Genomic DNA, 17897 nt, shown 5'->3' on the forward strand with positions numbered 1-17897 from the left:
TTTGTTATGTCTGTAAATATCGTTCAAGGATAATAAAATATTTAAAACATACATATTTGACTGTGTAAAAACATCCCTGTATACAAGTATTAAAATTAGAACGTTGCAGTTTGCATATCAAATCAATTCTAATTTTATAAAATCATTAACGACGCCGTTCAATCTATCCTTCATCTTTTCGGTATACGGTGTTGTTGTTGTTGCAGTACTAGCGCCAACTTTACTCATTTCAACCACATCCAATTCGGTTCCTTTATTACTTAACATTATCGGAATGACCATTGTGCTCATCAACAGTCCATAAGGCAAGAATTCTTTTAAATGATTGTCGAAAATTGCCCGCGGGTAACATTCTTCAATATTACAACCGAAATAAGTTAACTGCTTGCAGAGTGCATCATAGTATACATTGAATAGTCCACTGTTGTATTTTGCTCTCATAGGCGCGTCTGTGCTTAAATAAATCAAGTAAGATAAATCTGTAACGGGCGAACAAGCTCTTCCAATCAATAAATTTCATATCAACCGGTTTTCCATTCTGTAACAATAATTGCAAAAATTAACTTCTTCTGGGGGGGGGATCACTGCTTTACAGCATAAGAACAAAACGATATACATACCTCATATTTAAACAAGATGTTGTTATTCCAGCAATCGCCGTGGCAAATAGCATCATAGGGTGTGGCACTTTTTGAAGTTACGTATTTGTGGAATTTCTCCACTCTGTTCTTCGAGAATCAAAGCAACTTCTCCGCTTTGGATGCATTGTCCATCACTGTAGTGGCGACAAAGAGTGAACGTTCTACTATGGGATCGAAATACTTATCGTTTATTACTGACTTGTCCACCGACTTGGCCAATTTCTTATACGTTTCTGGGTCGAGCTTCTTCAATGCAAACGAAATTGAATGATATCGTGCTAAGTTGATCAACGTCAACTCCAAATGGTCCGAATCGTATGGATAGTACCGGTCGTGCATCCAATATCCTCTCGCGCACATGTCCTCCATCAAGACCAGATTTGTGTTCGCTTTGTGGCATTTCACGAAGTCGAATTGTTCCTCAGTAGGTACGTTGTATTCGTTTTGAAACTTTTTAAAAGTAGGCAAAACCACATTGTAAAGATAGGCCTCCCTGTTGTACAAATCATCCAATTTCAGCACTTCAGTTTTGCCTTTATCTGAAGTCGTTTTCACGATTAAATTGTGCAGGACACATTTGTCGTGTTTGGATGCTATTTCGATTTTGTATATCTCGCCAATGTAATTGTCACCTTTTTCTGATCCTGCACTTATACGTAGGACTACATCCTTCAAACCGTTCCTTCGTATGAACTCTTCAATTGCAGCTTGGGTTTCTTCCGTTGGTAAAGCCGATACATCGATCATTTTGGCCGATTGTGATTGTGGAAGTTCGTGAGCTACTAAATTCACATTCGCCACATAGTTCAATTTTATATCATCAAAGCAGGGCTTGTCAGTTAGTGGTTACAGTAATTGCAAATGTTTATTTATTTATTTGAGTTATGAAATACTTATTTTTAAAATTTTGACAGTCGCGATTGATTGTAAGAAGAATAGCTATATTATACATATGTATATCAAAAAATAAATTAAATGCTTGTGTTTTTCTCTTTATTGAAGTTTATAATAGTAGTAGGTAGGTGTGCAAAATCAATAACCATTGACTATACGTATTATAAGACATCTTCAAGCATCTACACATCAATAACTTTAATAAGATCAATTTTGTCCAGTTTTTGGTGTACGATTTGTTTCAATATATTGATGTTCTATTTGCGAAAGCCTCTTGCTATTTTTCCCTTTTACTTTTACACAATTTCTATTGAGCGGAGATAAGGCTTTGGTAAATAAATACAACGATTCTTTGTCACTGTATTTGCAGCAAAACATTGAGGCGTATTTAGCTAAATAACCAGTTCAAAATTACGTTGAGTACTTTTATTTTATTATATACTACACAATTTTTAAACAGACCTGAGAAAATTATATTGTAAGTTCAAGATCAGACAGTTATGTTTGTATGTAGATCATGGTTAAAAATAATTAATTTTCTAAAATATATACACAATACAGATTATGTTAGGCAATTACATGTTTATCGTATGTATATGTATATGTACACGTGCATTTAAAAGATAAACAGTCGCAATACGATAAAATAAATCGATAGAGCTTTTTTTATAACCTATTCGAATGGCATTATAACAATCAATGTACATTTCATGTGATAGGTTGTTATTTAACGACGATTTACATACATGCATACAGATTAAAACAAATCGCACCCTCACAGAGACGACTATCAGATTAAAATGTTCTCTAATACTGTTTGTTATGTCTGTAAATATCGTTCAAGTATAATATATTATTTAAAACATACATATTTGGCTATGTAAAAACATCCCTGTATACAAATATTAAAATTAGAATAAACTGAATGTTGCAGTTTGCATATCAAATCAATTCTAATTTTATAAAATCATCAATGACGCCTTGCAGTCTCTCCTTACTCTTTTCGGTGAATTGTATGCTTTTTGCAGTACTACTGTTAATTTTACATAAATCAATCGCTTCCAATTCATCACCTTTATTACATAACACCAACGGAAGGAGTATAGCGCTCATCATCAGTCCATAAGGTAAGAATTCTTTTAAATTATCGTCGAAAATAGCCCGTGGATAACATTCTTCGATGTCACAACCGAAATACTTTAACTGCTTGCCGAGTGCATCATAGTATACATTGAACAGTCTACTATTGTATTTTGCTCTTATAAGCGTGTCTGTGCCTGTATAAATCATGTAAGATAAATCTGTAACGGGCGAGCAAGCTCTTGCAATCTGCCAATCAATAAATTTCATATCTACCGGTTTTCCATTCTGTAACAATAGTTGCCAAAATTAACTACTTCTGCCGGAATCACTGCTTTAAAGCATAAGAACAAAACAATATACATACTTCATATTTAAACAAGACGTTATTATTCCAGCAATCGCCGTGGCAAATAACATCATAGGGCGTGGCACTTTTTGTAGCTATGTATTTGTGAAATTTCTCCACTCTGGTCTTCGAGAATGAAATAAACTTCTTTGCTTTGGATGCATCGTTCATTACCCTAGTCGCTTCAAAGAGTGATCGTTCTAAAACAGGATCGAAATTCTTTTCGCATATATCTGACTTGTACACCGACTTGGACAATTTCTTATACGTTTCTGGGTCGAGCTTCTTCATTGCAAACGAAATCGAATGGTATCGAGCTAGGCTGATGAACACCAGATCCAAATGGTCCGAATCGTACGAATTGTACCGGTCATGCATCCGATATCCTCTCGCGCACATGTCCTCCATCAAAACCAGATTTTTATCCGCCTTGTAGCATTTCACGAAGTCGAATTGTTCCTCGATTGGAATCTTGTGTTCGTTTTGAAACTTTTTAAAAGTAGGCAAAACCACATGGTAAAGATAGCTCTCTGTGTTGAAAATAATTTCCGATTGCAGCAATTCATATTTGGCTTTATCTGAAATCGTCTTCATGATTAAATTATGCAGAACACATTTGTTCTGTTTGGAAGCTATTTCGATTTTATAGATCTCGCAAACGAAATTGTCTCCTTTTTCTGATCCTGGACTTATACGTAGAAATACATCCTTCAAACCGTTCTTTTGTATGAACTCTTCTATTGCAGCTTGGGCTTCTTCCGTTGGTAAAGCCAATGCATCGGTCATTTTTGCCGATTGTGATTGTGGAAGTTAGTGAGCTACTAAATTCGCATTCGCCACATAGTTCCATTTTATATTACTATAATGCAGAGCTTATCAGTCAGTGGGTATACTTACAAATGGTGGGGCGTCGGTTTTCTCAACAATGAGAGATCAATAAGCAGTTATCTAAAACTGGAACATTTAGCTGTCCCGAATGGTCCTTTCGGGACATCGGAATCAGAGGCGTGAAACTGGGACAATCCCGGAAAACCGAGACGTCTGGCAACTCTAGAGATGGAATATATGATTTATTTATATAATTGGCTAAAAATCCTTCCTACCTACTATGTCACCACTATTTGAAATTTGATGGATGTACAATAAAATTTATGTACAATTCATAGATGTCTCGTTAATTTGCGAGTTTTTTCAGTGTCTCGCAATTCAACGACTAATAAAAAAATGCTGCATTTGTATTTGTAATTGGCCAGGAAGGCGCATTGGGATTTTCCTGTAAGGCCTTCCTGGTATATATGTAAAATAAAAATAAAATAAAAATATATTCCATCTAACCTGGTACCAACTAATGTCATAGTTGAAGTGTATTTCAGTTGTAATATATTTTGACAAGTTGAAATATATTCCGTCCAATCCACGTAAGTCGATTCATATGGCGAATTACATTCCAACTTATCAAAATATATTACAACTGAAAATACAGTTCAACTTTAAATGAACACATTCTTAGAGTTATCGTAATACGATACTCATTACTAGAGAGCGGCGCGGAAGTGCGCCATCACAGAAAAAAATGGGATCCTTTTGTCCATTACCAGTCTTCGGCGGACGAATGCGCCGAAACGGGATCTTTTTGTCAATTTCTACTGTTAACCTTTTTTTTGGCTTTCTAGAGAGCAAAAAAAAACCCCATTTTTTTCTGTGCTAGTGCACTTCCGCGCTGCTCTCTACTCATTGTTAACGCATTGTTGAATTCTAAAGCATTCGTAAAAACATCAAAGCTGTCAAAACTCAACTGTTATATTTAGACTACGGATAGAGATCGTGCGTTTTTCCAGGAATCGGGGCGGTTTGGCTCTATTTACAAAGCTAGAGTGCAAAAGAAAAGGTTCGGCGAACCTTTAACAAAGCATTTACAACAATTGAACAATAAACGGCGCGCTTTGGGTTTGGAGTCTAGTTATATTACAACTAGTGTTGTGCCCGATGAAATATCATCGCATGGGTTGTGGAATATTAAGTTATTAAATAAAAAAAAACTTTTTTGTATTTCCGGGACGTATCGTGCCGGTACTCACTTCTTGTCAAACTTTTTAGTATTATAGGGGATGAACGAATGAGACGACTGGCATGTTGATGCACGTGCTTTTATTATGGAAGCCAGAGACGGAGTGCGGTAGCGACTCTGAATACGGGTGAGTTGGTCCCAACTCGCAGGAAGGTGACCGAACTCGACCATTGTCATATAGCGAGCCACCACAGTATAATTGGTCCGCTGTAGGAAGACTTAGGAAAAACGTGATGCTGTCTCTTACTTCGCCTCTCGGCCAATAGCATTTCGTGCAGACAGTAGAATATTCTACGCGCGAAATGCTATTGGTCGAAATGGAGTGTAAAGGACATCATGTGCGTTTCACCTTAGTGTTTGCCTACAGTGGGTGGACAATAAAGACAAATGTATTCATATATGAAGGGCGGTTGGAATGAAACGACAGAATTGTTTTAGACACGAATATTTAATATGATTTAAAATTTCCTTCTTCTCTAAGTGTATTATCCATTACCGGAATTATGTTTCCAATGATGATTTTGTTGGCCGCCGCCCGGAATAGTGCAGTGGTATTTTGGATGAACCATTGCCAGTCTTTCTTCTTCCGGGGCCTCTCCTTCCACAGAGCTTTCCCTGAAAAATCATTACTATTTAATTTAATACGACTATTTCATATCTAATACTGGCGGAAATGAAGTAAAGTGGCTTCACTATATTGTTTTTGTTTTTGAAACATTAAACACCGCGTTACATGACACAAAGAGCCAGGTAGTTAATGAACATTGGCTACGTATTACATTTCATTCCAGTAATCTTTGCAGCAGGCTTTAAATCTCAATTCCTATGGGAGAAAAGCTTTATTCCCAAAATTCGAGATTCCTATAGGTCAGAATATCTTACCTGACCATGAGGAACAGTGTGTTTTTCTCTCTATAGAACACGGCCATGAAATGAAATATAACGGCAACAATTTAAATGGCCAGTATTTTAATTAATAAAATGGTCAGTATTATAATATTAAATGTCGGTATAAATAATAAATCGACAGTATAAAAATCTGACGTACATACATTCGCCAGAACAAATAGCAATGCCTGTTGGATGGAATCAGTACCGGCCTTACGCCCTATGGCGCCCTCGGGCAATATTTTCTAAGCGCCCCTAGAAAATTGTGACATATTATTTGGTGACATTATAGACCGGAGATTTTATTTTTATTTTTTTTATTTTTACATACATATTTTCACATACATATATACAAATATACCAGGAAGGCTTAACAGGTAAACCCCAAATGCGCCTTCCTGGTCCACATAATTATTACATAGATACATGTAAATCTAAATATCTGACATCTATGGTCAGTATACATATATTACAAACATCGTATTAATACGATAAATAACGATGAATAGCTTTCATGTAACAATACGAATTTTATATTCGATAAACAACCACAGAGACATCTATGGTGAGCAATATGGCGAAACCTAAGATATAACAATAACTAAAGGTTCGCAACAGAAAATTGGGAAGGAAACGTCAATTTTAAAGGAATCGTTTCAATGAAAATCAGAAAAATTGGCAAATTCTGATAAGAAACGATCAACCTAGACAAATCAAGGTCTGGCCAGCAACGCGACTTAGCAGGGAATCGAACTCGTAACATCAAGTACGAAATAATTCAACATTCACCACTAGACCACGCTGCTGGTTATAAGTTTCAATTTCAAATAATCAATTTGAGTTTAGCCTTTGGCACTCTAATTTAAAAAAAATAGGGTCTTTGGCGCTCTAATTTCAAATTTTAAAGCGCCTTCGGTGCATGGAGGGGCGCCCCAACATTTTATTTTATTTAATTTTTACATAGATATACACCAGGAAGGCTTGACAGGAAGACCCCAATGCGCCTTCCTGGACAATTGATGACAAACAATGCACCATTTTATTATTACACAAATCACTGTATTTCCAGAAGCTGAAGAACACGAAATAACAATTAATTAAAGAATTAATCCATTGAGACATCTATGGATTTTAGATTTGCACATAATTTTTACAAATTGTAAATAAATTAAATTCAGATATTTGTGACAGCGGGTAGCATGATTTTTGCCAATTTAAAGAACCGTTTCAACAATGAAAATCAAATAAATTGGTAAACTCTGATAAGAAAGGATCGACTTCGATCACAAATATCAAAGTCTAACCAGCAACATTAAGGATTAGCACGGGGTCGAACCCATAAATATCTCGGTGCTAAACATGAACGCAATCACCGTGCCATACTCCTGCCTATAAGATTTGTGAAAACAGGAAAGATTATTTTTTGCCAATTTTGAGGAACCGTTTCAACAATGATCAGATGAAATTGACAAACTCTGATAATAAACGATCGATTGGAGTCACAAATACCCCCAAATCTAACCAGCAGTATAGCGGATTGAACCCACTGATCACTTGGTGCAAAACATACACGCTACCATTGAGCTAAACTGCTGGCTGACATACTCGGCGCCGCCTGACGCAGCCCCCCCCTAAAACCAGCACTGGATGAAATTGTCTATCAAGATCGTATCAACCTTGTGTCGGGTCGTTCCATTTACAAAGTCCTACCCCCCCCCCCCCCCCCCACTCCATGAAAAAGGAGCGCACACTTGGGGTGAAATCACACAGAAAGGCACGTGGCACATGGTTTTTTTTAGATACTTTTAAACATGCGAAAAAAATGCAGCACGCCTAGCACATGAATGCATTTACGTCGTACTACATGTCGATAAAATAACATATTCATTTACAAAAAGTTCATCTTTTTATATTAAGAACAAAGTACTTTTTATTTACACTTTTTATATTCAAGAAAGTGGTGATTGCAACTGGAGCAATTAGTTTGCAATTGGAGAAAAATGCGCGCGATCTAGATTGCATATGTGCGAGCTAACAACAAAATGCATTCTGCACGTGCACGCATCAGACATCCGAATTCGGTTTGAGGAACCCCTACTGTGAACCCCCACAGTGGGAAGCACATGGCGTGTCGTTCTTCTCTGTGTGATTTCGCCCTTACTGATCGTTGCTTTTACGCACATTTTTAATTAGGGGGTAGGCTTTCGTAAATAGAACAATCTCTCGTCACTATTTTCAGCTAAAAACTAATGCATAATCATTAAGCTAAATAATTGGTTCAAAATTATGTACTTGATTCATCGTCATTATCTACAGCCATTCACCATCCACTGCTGGATGAAGGTCTCTCCAACACGCTTCCACACGTCTCTGTTTTGCGCAACTCTCATTCATCTCACCCCACACATTTTCCTTATTTCGTCTACCCATTTTACCTGCGGTCATTCTTTTACCCTTTTGCATTTTCTCGAGTACCATTCTAGCTTTTTTTTGTCCACCTTTCATCTACTCTGCTAGCCACGTGGCCCATCCATTGCCATTTCAATCTCTTCACTCTATCCACTACCTTCGTTATACTTTTCATCTACGCATTTCGCTTCCCGTCTTTTCTCGTGGTACCAAGTATACAGCGTTCCATACTTCTTTCAATGCATTGGACTTTGTATAGCATATTGGTGTTCAATGTCCAAGTTTCACATCCAGACGTCATCACTTGCAAAACACATTGATCGAAGATCTTTTTCTTCAGGCAGTGCCATTTTTACATACCTCCTTTACGTTTCACTTACGATTACAATTCAGGAAAAAGTTTGCCTCTCATCCGATCGTTTTCATACTTTGCCATATTACTCATTTTGGTCATCAATATAAGTAAATGGATCCTCAGCCATTACGATAGAGATAAAATATCGTTTAAGAAGCTTTTCAAATCTGGCGGCGAGATACTCGGTGACGTTTACCGTTGACGTTTGTTTATTAGTTTTAAACATAGATGGCGGTAGTAAAAAAAAATATTGGTGTTTTTATTCAAAATAATAATTTTATTTAAAAACAACATTCATTTGTCCAAATGCACTCCATCCTAATTTCATACGTCTCTTTATTTCTTCTTCTTTACTATCGTACATGTCTATTATTTGAACTACATAAATATAAATAATTATTGACTACTTCTATTATTTTATCATCTAATGGAATGCTACCAGGCATGCAATAACTATTGAACATTAGTATGGTCTCATCTACCTATATATACATATGTAAATTGATTTTTAATCCTGCTTTCCTACTTTTCCTGTCCAGCTGTGCTAGTCTGTTTAATCTAGCTGTCAGCTGGATCGCGAGGTATTAAAACTAAAATAAAGTAAAAATATTTATGTAATATACCTGGGTCAACAGGTTACAATGTTCTCTAATACTATTATAATATAACGTTATGTCTGTAAAGGCAGTAGCGTCGCTAGGCCCGTGCGGGGAGTGCGGTCTGTTCAAATTGAAAAACGCTAGTTCGACATACACATTTTCGTTGTATGACGGTCCTCGAGCAATTACACGCCTTATTACAATTTCTGTATATATGTATATATACAGCTTTCTGTGTTTATATAGCTACCGCGAAATTCCTCTGGTGCAGCTATATTGTATATAGCATCAAACATGAGCCTCAATTAGTTTTTATTCGAATTCCTAAAAAAACAGTGTATGTACCTAAAGATAAGAAGGTTAACTGATTTAGTCAGACGGAGACGCGATCCAGAAACAACGTGTGAATCTAGCTTCTCTTTTGGCGCTTCTCTCTCGTAAGTCATAACAATTAACAAATATTAATAATTAATAAAAATATTTTTTTACGTGACACCACCCCTAGCGACGCCACTGATAAACGGATCATTTCGCACATTGCGATCGCGCACACGACAATCGTTTTCCACAAAAATGACGAATACGGAATATCTGGCACTCGAATTCTTGTCAGTATGATAGTTAACGTGTAATTCTCGATAGATGGAATTTCCGGGTACTAGATGATTTTAGTAACGTGTGCGAGATCGCTTTGTGCGAAATAATCACCGAACAATCTGTATCTTTCAAGTATAATGTAATATTATATTTATGTATGCCTTTTACTTATATTTATTATACACCAACTTAAGATTATTGATCATTTTAAGTTTAAACTTAACAATTGATATTACATATATACATAGATGCTATGAAAATAAAGTTTCTTCATCCCAAACTGAATGAAACACACATTATATCGTCGAAATAGAAGAAAACTTTATTTTCATTTAACATTTTGAGACTTATTTCAAAATTTTCTAAAAACTAATTTTAATAATCAACAGATTATTTTGCATACTTACACCAGGAAGGTGAAACAGGTACACCCTTCCTGGACAATTACAAACATCGATATACAATTTGTAGAACAATCTTAACAAAGCTTCATAGAGACATCTATTGATAAATTTTTGGTAAACTTACATTTTCGGAGCATTTTGTATGTAAATCGTCAAATTTCGAGATACATTTGCAGCTTTTTTTATACGAATCAGCGAAACTCGAGATGCTTTAAACTCTAAAATTGCGAGAAATGGGTAAAGTTTGTCAATTTGTTGGAACCGTTTCAGCGAAAATCAGAGAAATTGGCAAACTCTCGAGGAAACGATCGACCTGGAGTCACAAACCAAGCCAGCAGCAACCAGTGAGACCCGTGACCACTATGTTCGAAAGCATACATATATGCTAAACACTAGTCCACGCTGCTTGTTATGTTATGTTATTATGTTATTTAAGCACTCTACTTTGTTAATATTTTCAATTTATTGAATTATTCACTGATATTAAGAAGTGAATTTCTGATCCTATTGTTACATCCGTACTCACTACTTGAGTCAGTGAAATTATAATTTCACTGTAACATAAGTACAATATAAGTATAAGATTGAATGTCTGTCTTTCCGCACATTCTTTAATAATTCTAATCATAAAACCCTTCAGTAGAGGGCTGCAGACCTCCCAGTATAGTACATATGCATCCTATTTTTGTCTGCATTTGATCAACAAGCTACTACAGCCCGATTATTCTCTGCAGCCCCCTCCTTATTTTATTTTTTATTTTTATTGTTACAATCAATGTACACTCGTCATTACAGATCACTCCAATGCGACGAGTGTACGATAACGGTCAGAAATACCATAATACATAGAATACAATCAGAATATATAGCATATAACAATTAATCAGTACAGAAATAATAATCATAGAGACATCTATGGATTATTTTTAGATTTTTGTGCACAATTATTATTACAATTTTTATACACATAATAAACACGAAATTATAGAGATGTCTATAGATTTCAGATTACTGTGCATAATTTTTACAAATTATACACACAGATTTTGTGACAACAGGAAATGATCTAATACCAATTTTTCAGGAACCGTTTCAACAATGATCAGATAAAATTGGCAAACTCTGATAGAGAAGCGATCGATTTGGAGTCACAAAACCCCCAAATCTAACCAGCAGTTCGACGACGACTCGAACCTTCGATCTCAGTGGTGCTAAATATGTATATACGCTACCATTAAGCCAAACTGCTGCTGCTGGCTTATGAATTCTCACGAACCGCTACTGCAACCCTTTATACAAATATCAAAATTAAAACAACAATAAATTTCAATTTGAGCATTAAATTAATTTTAATTTTATAAAATCATCAACGATGCCTCTTATTCTATCTTTACTCTTTTCGTTATATTGTAAATATATATATTTAATTTTGCCAGCTTCGTAATCATCCAAAAATTTTATTTCTTCCTTTATATTGGATAATATATGCGGAAGTGCCACTGTGCTTATCATCAGTCCATAGGGCAAGAATTCTTTTACATGATTGTAGAAAATTGGCAGCGGATAACATTCTTTAATATCACAACCGAAATATGTTAACTGCTTTCCAAGTGCATCATAGTATATATTGAACAGTCGATTTTTATAATTGGCTCTCATAGACGCGTCCGTGCTTAAATAAATCATATGAGCTAAATCTATAATGGGCGAGCAGACTTCTACAAACTGCCAACCCACAAACTTCATATCTACTGGTATTCCATTCTGTAACAAAGGTTGTAAAAATTAACCACTCCTGCTGGAATCACTGCTTCACATCATTATAATAACAAAACAATATGTACCTCATATTTGAACAAAAAGTTATTATTCCAGCAATCGCGGTGACAAATAACATCATAGGGCTTGGCGCTTTCTGAACAAGTTAATTTGTGATATTTATCCACTGCATTCTTTGAGAATGAAAGCATCTTCTCCGTCCTGGATACGTCGCCCATAATTTTGGTTGCTTGCATGAGAGAGTACTCTATCATCATATCCAAAACCTCATCTTCCACAACTGCTGTAATCTCCAGTAGCTTTGCCAAGTTCTTATACAATGCCAGGTTGAGTTTCTTCATCGCAAACGAAATCGAATGGTATCGAGCTAGGCTGATCAGCGCCAACTCCAAATGGTCCGAATCGTACGGAATGCTCCAGTCGTGCATCCGATATCCTCTCACGCACATGTTTTCCATCAACATCAGATTTTTGTCCGCTTTGTGGCATTTGACGAAGTCGAATTGTTCCCCGACTGGAATGTTGTGTTTGTTTTGAAACTTTTCAAAAATAGGCACAACCACATTGTAAAAAACGGCCTCCAAGTTGAATAAATTTTCTAATTTCATCAATTCAAATTTGGTTTTGTTTAGAATCGTCTTCACGATCAAATTGTGTAGGATGAATTTGTCGTGTTTGGAAGCTATTTCGATTTTAAATATCTCGCCGACGTAATTGTCTGTAATTTTTGATACCTTTCTTACACGCAAGACTACATCCTTCAAACCGTTGTTTTGTATGAACTCTTCTATTGCAGCTTCGGTTTCTACCGTGGGCAAAGTAAATGTGTAGTTCATTGTGGCTGAGTGTGATTGTGGAACTTAGCGAGCTACTAATTTCACATGATCAAAGCCTTCAGTTTTACAATCGGCGGTGAAAATTGATATATAACTAGCACTTGGCTTTGGATTTTAATTGTTCATAATTTTTTTATTCATAAAATCCAATTATTGCGCTTCAGCTGAAACATTTCTTTTAAAAATTAGGAGTCACAAATGATCCATGCGGTTGCAATGTTAACCCTTTTAATCTCCAGGGCCGATTTATTGACCCCACTGGTATATGCGAAGAATCCTATTTTTATCAGCGAAAATTGATAAATTAAAGCTATGTCTTAAATGCATATTGAACATCTCGAGGTAACCAGATATAGTTTTTCAAGTATTTTATTGCATGTATTTCTAGTATTTTATTTCTGTGCTACCAAGGGACTGGTATGCCAGTGGCTTGCAGGATAAAGTAAGTTTATTTTTAGAATTTTTGGCCTTCATTGTACTGTGTACATATTTCTAAAAAATATTCAGTATTAATTCAAAATCGTTCTACATTCAAACTCAAAAATTGTTGTTTTGATAGTAAAATTTTTATATTTATTCATTTTTTTTATTTTCATTTATTCGCTTTACAACCTATACATAAATATTTATTATTATACTATACATCATGGAGATGAAATAAAAAAATAATTAATACCGAGAATTGAATAAAATAAAGACTACCCCTCTATTCGAAAAAATTCGTTGGGATTTTTCGCAAAATAGCTTGGGATTAAAAGGGTTAATTCTGTATTGCTGAGATTTTCACATCACATCTTAATGATTACACATTAATAACTTTAATAAGTTAAATTTTTTATTATTATAAAGGGGAATATATATTTGAACTGAATTTTTAATAGTATTCACTAAGTACACGGAACTTTATTTTGAATACTTCTAACTTTTAAATAAATACTATTCACTTGGTACGTCTAAACTTTATTTCGAATAATTTCAGCTTTATTTTTAATAATTTTAACTATTAAATAAATGCTATTCACTCAGTACACCTTAACTTTATTTATAATACTGATAATCAGCTCATCACAGCTGAGCCGAGGAATCAAGAGGTCCGAGCGGTAAAACTTCCCTCCCGACCTCGACATAATATCACAAGCTGTCGACCTGCAGATGTCAACCACAACCAGTGCTGTCACCCAGCGGGTTTCCGGAAACCCTTTATTAAAAATCCTAAGTTTCCGGAAACCCCGTTGTTCCAACTATAAAATTTTCATAACTTTTGTTATTAAAAAGGCGTTACAGCTTCAAAAAAATCTATAGTTGAGATGAGTTCGATTCATAATTGATAGCATAGCAGGCATTATGTGATATATGAACTAAAGGGCTCGGGTTTCCCAGCAAAATAAACATTATTTTCCTAGTTGTCGGGAAAACTCGAGTCGATTTTTTACATTAAGTAAATCTTTCAGTTTGGCACAAGACGGACGTATTTTCAATACAAGGTTTTTATTATTTCGGGTTTGCTTGATTGAATTGCTAGATCTTAATTTTCATAGTTTTTAGTAAATGAATGCTATTTGAATTAGTTTTCATTTAATGACAATAGTAGATTGATAGTTATGTAGAATCGATAGATATGTTACATAGTTCATTTTACTTTGCTCTTTGGAAGGCTGCGAACACTTACTTGAAGAATATCCAAAAATTAAAATTAAATTCAAATATTTTCAGAAAAAACTTCGCCTGCAGTGTTTATATTACAAAAAACTATTAAAAATTAATTAATTCATAACTTGAATGCTGTCTGCCCTGAGCAGCACTTTTCATCACATCACTTTTTCATATGTAATTACAATATTGGAATATTTCGGGGGAAAAAATCCCATAAGAAATAAACTGTACGATTGTTCTATTTTATTTTATAAAATTTTGACTGGGACATCTATATATTTTGATATTTCTTATTAATTGCGTATAAATCCTAATTAATCTTGGCATGTCTTGATGAAAAATTTCTCCAGTTGTTTTATTTTAATATATATGTATATCTATCTATCTTTGGAAACCCTTTGTTCCGGAATTGGGGTGACAGCACTGACCACAACTACAACTACCGTCGCAGCAAGGATCAAAAACATGGGGACACGAGTGAGATGACCATCTTGCATCCAGCATCCTGCATTCTGCATCCAGCTGTCAACCGTCAACCATCAAGCATCGAGCCCCGTCATGCGAGACGGACTACCACGAGTTGCACGACGATCCACTGCTTCAAGCATCCAGCTCACCACCTTCATCATCACCTTCAAATCCGCTGTCTTTGACGGTCGCTTTGACAGCTAAAAGGCTGCCAGTACAAAAACAAACCCGTGTGATTTAATAATGCCAACAAATCCAATGGGTAGTATTTTAATCAATAATTTTGGTAAGCATATAAATCAGTTTTCGGCCAGTATTTTATTAACAAAATGGTCAGTATGGGTGGGTTCAGGATCCAAATGAAAGGCCAAAGTTGCTTCACAGCATTTATTCATAGATTCAAGAGGCCCACACGGATTCACCACTGACTCCAGAATAAACTGATCTACCGTGTGTATAAAGCACAAGTTGCACAACATAGCTTCCCCGATTCATTAATGTGTCTATTGTCTAGACCAGTGGTTCTTAACCTTGTTGGAGGTACTGAACCCCACCAGTTTCATATGCGCATTCACCGAACCCTTCTTAATTGGCACCCGAATCATATGATTCGGGTGTGTGTCTTGACTTCCGCCGAACCCCTGAGACTGACTCACCGAACCCCTGGGGTTCGATCGAACCCAGGTTAAGAACCACTGGTGGTTAAGACACTTAAAGGTCTACCATGCACTCGCTCAGGTCTATGAGAACTTCAGCGTATATTTTGTTTCGGGCACTTACTGAGTCCCGTTAGCCTTATCCGGGGTCTCGATTATTCACCCACGAATACACATACAGTGGATTATCTTTTTCAATATTATATTTATGGGGGGAGGGCGTGTGGAGTGAAACGACGGAATTGTTAAGACACGCCTATTTAATGTGACGGGCGGGAAGGAAGTAAAGTAGCAACGACCCAACATGGCCGAGTTGGTCCCAACTCACAGGATTGTGATCGTAACTCGACCATGTCGTAGAGCCGCCACATATTATCATGGTTCGGTGATTATTGCTCACAAAACGCTCGCCCAAAAGTCACTAAAATCAGTATAACGGAACATCTGGAAGCCGAAAAGTTCATCATACTGTGGCGGCTCGCTATACGACATGGTCGAGTTTGGTCACCTTCCTGCGAGTGGGGACCAACTCGGCTGTGTTCAGAGTAGCTACCTCACTTTGCCTTCAGCTATCATAAATAAAGCACGTGCATCAACATGCCAGTCGTCTCATTTGTTCATCTCCCATAATACTAATGATAACTATCATACTATGGGGGATGAACGAATGAGACGACTGGCATGTTGATGCACGTGTTTTATTTATGACAGCTGAAGACAGAATGAGTAGTGGTTCTCCGAACCCAGCCGAGTTGGTCCCCACTCGCAGGAAGGCAACCAAACTCGACCATGTCGTATAAGCGAGCCGCCACAATACTAACGAGAACTCCATTGCCAAATATCCCGTATTCAATCGCAATCCAATTACCACTATAAAATGTCAGTATTATGGGGGTAGGGTAAGTGAGACGACTGTGTTAGTAATGCAGTATTATTTATTTCGACAGCCGGGAAGGAAGTAAATGCTTACTGGCGAAGCATTGGCTAACCGATGGTTTTACGGCCAGTACATCGGGGCTGCCACAGTATAAATAACAAATGGACAGTGGTAAACGGACTACTAGTCAAATGTGAAACGGTAACAGGACAACCGGTCGCTCTAGATCGGTCAATCGTGATCACCCGTCACGCTAAAACTGGTCACGAGAAAACTGGTCATACGCTAAAACTGGTCACATGCTAAAACTGGTAACTGGACGTCCGTTTCGTCCATCTTGCTCCGAGGTACCGAACGAATGATTAACATAATTTACTGCGTAGTGTCGCATCGCTGTCGTTCAAGTGCGGTTTATCTTATATTGTCGCACACTGTTGTGAAGTGTCGGATCGTTCGGTTGTCACATAGTGCGATCAGATCTTAAATCAATCACTTGTATACTGCTTATTTATAAATATATGGGGGATGAACGAATGAGACGACTGGCATGTTAATGCACGTGTTTTATTTATGACAGCTGAAGGCAGAGTGAGTAGCTAACTTCGAACACAATCGAGTTGGTCCCCACTCGCAGGAAGGTGACCAAACTCGACCATGTCGTATAACGAACCGCCACAAATACATACTGACAATTTATTATAAATACTGATAATTCGTTAAATGTAATAGTGATCAAAATGTATAAAATACTGATGGTATAAATATATTATTTCCTTCGCTGTTGTAGTTTTGAATTCGTAAAGATAGTGTTTTTAATATCGTAGACGTATGCCCGTGATTCTCTGTGTTATTATCTGAACCGCACTCAACGGTCTTTAGAAGGGTCTCGCTGGTGACAGCGTGTCATTGTTGAGTAGTTCTTTTGAAAAAACTTGATTGCAGTCAAACTGAAGCTGGTATCGACCCTGGCTCAATACATAGTACAGTTCAGCCTGAATTGTAAGCTTAAAAGTATGGACATTAAAACATTATGTATGTATGTATGATTAATGTATGACAATTTGCTAAAAAGAAAGTAATTAGTGCAACTAAACAATTAGTTACGAATGGATTTGATTACCCAACGTTCCTAAAACTTTTTAACAGCCCTTCGTAAAGCCAACTTACAAGCAATCGAGCACTATTGGAATATTCATACCTAACTAAAGCACGTTTATTATTAAGCTGTATCTTTGATTGTCCCCAGTTTGAGCTGCATTGAGTGCTTCTACGAGTATATCAAAAACTCTGGTTAAATTATAAGTTTTTATTAAGATTATATTGATTAAAAAAAATTATTTTGTA

At 36.3% G+C, this 17897-nt stretch overlaps 3 protein-coding genes across 3 annotated transcripts; all 3 read right to left on the bottom strand.

Moving 5' to 3' along the window:
- Nucleotides 1-117: 117 nt before the first annotated feature.
- On the bottom strand, nt 118-676 carry LOC143917645 (uncharacterized). The gene is made up of 2 exons (XM_077439228.1): nt 621-676; nt 118-499 (listed from the first exon to the last, which is right to left on the bottom strand). Exons 1-2 carry the CDS (start codon nt 674-676, stop codon nt 118-120), a joined length of 438 nt encoding a protein of 145 aa, XP_077295354.1.
- LOC143917646 (uncharacterized) lies at nt 632-3750 on the bottom strand. The gene is made up of 4 exons (XM_077439229.1): nt 2983-3750; nt 2618-2903; nt 1769-1927; nt 632-1420 (listed from the first exon to the last, which is right to left on the bottom strand). Exons 1-4 carry the CDS (start codon nt 3748-3750, stop codon nt 738-740), a joined length of 1896 nt encoding a protein of 631 aa, XP_077295355.1. The 3' UTR covers nt 632-737.
- A 7302-nt stretch (nt 3751-11052) lies between these two features.
- LOC143917874 (uncharacterized) lies at nt 11053-15299 on the bottom strand. Its single transcript, XM_077439486.1, has 3 exons — nt 15185-15299; nt 12129-13063; nt 11053-12048 (listed from the first exon to the last, which is right to left on the bottom strand). The coding sequence occupies exons 2-3, from the start codon at nt 12897-12899 to the stop codon at nt 11623-11625; spliced, it is 1197 nt and encodes a 398-aa protein (XP_077295612.1). The 5' UTR covers nt 12900-13063; nt 15185-15299; the 3' UTR covers nt 11053-11622.
- Nucleotides 15300-17897: the final 2598 nt, after the last annotated feature.

The sequence above is a fragment of the Arctopsyche grandis genome, chromosome 10, assembly GCF_051622035.1.
Source record: "Arctopsyche grandis isolate Sample6627 chromosome 10, ASM5162203v2, whole genome shotgun sequence".
In the NCBI taxonomy this organism is placed as follows: Eukaryota; Metazoa; Arthropoda; class Insecta; order Trichoptera; family Hydropsychidae; genus Arctopsyche; species Arctopsyche grandis.

Coding starts and splice junctions, on each gene's coding strand:
- LOC143917645 (XM_077439228.1), bottom strand. CDS start 676: ATGATGCTATTTGCCACGGCGATTGCTGGAATAACAACATCTTGTTTA. Junction 500..620: donor ACATCTTGTTTAAATATGAG/GTATGTATATCG, acceptor ATTGATTGGAAG/AGCTTGTTCGCCCGTTACAG.
- LOC143917646 (XM_077439229.1), bottom strand. CDS start 3,750: ATGACCGATGCATTGGCTTTACCAACGGAAGAAGCCCAAGCTGCAATA. Junction 2,904..2,982: donor ACGTCTTGTTTAAATATGAA/GTATGTATATTG, acceptor CTATTGTTACAG/AATGGAAAACCGGTAGATAT. Junction 1,421..1,768: donor TCAATATATTGAAACAAATC/GTACACCAAAAA, acceptor TGAATTTAGTAG/CTCACGAACTTCCACAATCA.
- LOC143917874 (XM_077439486.1), bottom strand. CDS start 12,899: ATGAACTACACATTTACTTTGCCCACGGTAGAAACCGAAGCTGCAATA. Junction 12,049..12,128: donor ACTTTTTGTTCAAATATGAG/GTACATATTGTT, acceptor CCTTTGTTACAG/AATGGAATACCAGTAGATAT.